This window comes from Zerene cesonia, chromosome 5 (genome assembly GCF_012273895.1).
Source record: "Zerene cesonia ecotype Mississippi chromosome 5, Zerene_cesonia_1.1, whole genome shotgun sequence".
Taxonomy (NCBI): Eukaryota; Metazoa; Arthropoda; class Insecta; order Lepidoptera; family Pieridae; genus Zerene; species Zerene cesonia.
In genome coordinates, this window is record NC_052106.1 from 8,304,165 (window position 1) to 8,305,713 (window position 1,549).

Sequence of the window (1,549 nt, forward strand, 5' to 3'; positions counted from 1 at the left end):
CCGTTTTTCGTTACTCCCGTTTTTAACGAACGGGTAATGAAAACAGATTGACTTATTAAATTTCTTATATAGAAAAATCGATTTGTTAAAGTCCTTATTAATACAGTTAGCGTTAGAAGTTTTTTTTTTTAAATACCTTAAATTTTCAAGCCCAACCTAGTTTTACCTTTGAAAATGATTAAAATTGTTGTTACCTCGGTTGGGTTGGACCTTGAATATTTTCTCGAAAATACAGATCGCTGTAATATGGAACGTACCCCACAGACGGAGACGGTGAGCCGCTTGAAGAGCGAAATCCTCGTGCTGAAGTCCAGGGTGGAGTCGGAGCGCGCGCGCGGCGACGAGCTGCGGCGCGAGGCCGAGCGCCACGAGCGCGCCGCCGCGCGCGCCACGCGCCACGAGCGCGCCGCCGACCTGCTCGCCGCGCAGCTCCGGGCCGAGCTCGCCGACCTGCGCAGGTGCGCTCCCCCCTCCCCCCCCTCCCCCACATCACCAGAGGCTCTAGGCCATCTGAAGAGGCCTCACGCCTCTGTAAATGGATTGCGAAACTTAGATGAGATATAGAAAATTGTCGTCATTTAGTCAGCCTCTGAGGACTGTCTGTGACCATTTTTCTAATACGGAACATAAATAGTCAAAGGGATTTTAACGGTTAATAATTGCAATATGACTAAAGCTAATCCACCGTTGCAGACTGAAGCACGAAGCGGGCGTGGAGCTGGTGCGGGCGCGCGAGCTGCTCAGCATACAGAGCGACACCATCCACCAGCTCGAGGACAGGCTGGCGCACGCGGTGAGTCACATACTTTTCACTTCTAGGACTTGGGATTTAGATGTTTCTGACCGTGAATTAATATTCTTAGAGAGATGGGTGTCTAAACATTCGCATCTATTATGGTTGGTTTAATTTATCATCGAGGTATAGCGTGAACCGAACAAGCCTCTAAGGTTTTGACGCGCTCGCCGACGACAAAGAGCAAGCGGTGAGATATTTGTGCTCATTTATTATTATAATTATTTATTGACAATTATTTCTTCTAGTAGATTATCGGAAACAAAGATGGACTATTTGTAGGAACGTCGGTAGTTCATGTATTAATTCCATTAATATGATTTAAAGTTTAAAAGCATAAAAGAAAGTAAGGTCACGTGGCAAATCTCTATTTACATACTCAAACCATGAGCTTTTTTTATTGTAAAATGTACATGTAGATAAAAACGTCATAATAATTTTTTTTTTTAGTCATATTTGGTTAATGGTAGTTAGAGTTTTTATACAAGTCTTTGAATGTTTCAATAATAAACTTAAATTGTTCACATTATTTTTGTTTAATTTGTTAGGTATATTTTCATTCGGTTTAATATAAAACGAGAGCCTGGTCGAAATTGTAAAAAGCCCTGACAATAAAACTAAAACATTAGCACTACAACCAATCTTCTCAATTTTATGTCAAATGTGGTGCCTGCAGTGGACTCTGGCATTCAAGTTGATGTCGCCTACTTTGATTTTAGGAAAGCATTTGATACTGTAGATAATGATATTCTTTTC

General features: G+C 41.9%; 1 protein-coding gene across 8 annotated transcripts in view; it reads left to right on the forward strand.

Annotated features, from left to right (window-relative positions):
- LOC119839964 (COP1-interactive protein 1) overlaps positions 1-1,549 on the forward strand; it is a 53,565-nt gene that overhangs the window by 46,298 nt on the left and 5,718 nt on the right. For all 8 annotated transcript variants that reach the window (XM_038366424.1, XM_038366426.1, XM_038366429.1 and 5 more), the window contains 2 exons: positions 265-458; positions 694-793. In XM_038366424.1, coding sequence (XP_038222352.1) covers positions 265-458; positions 694-793 — 294 coding nt within the window. The remainder of the gene's footprint in view (positions 1-264; positions 459-693; positions 794-1,549) is intronic.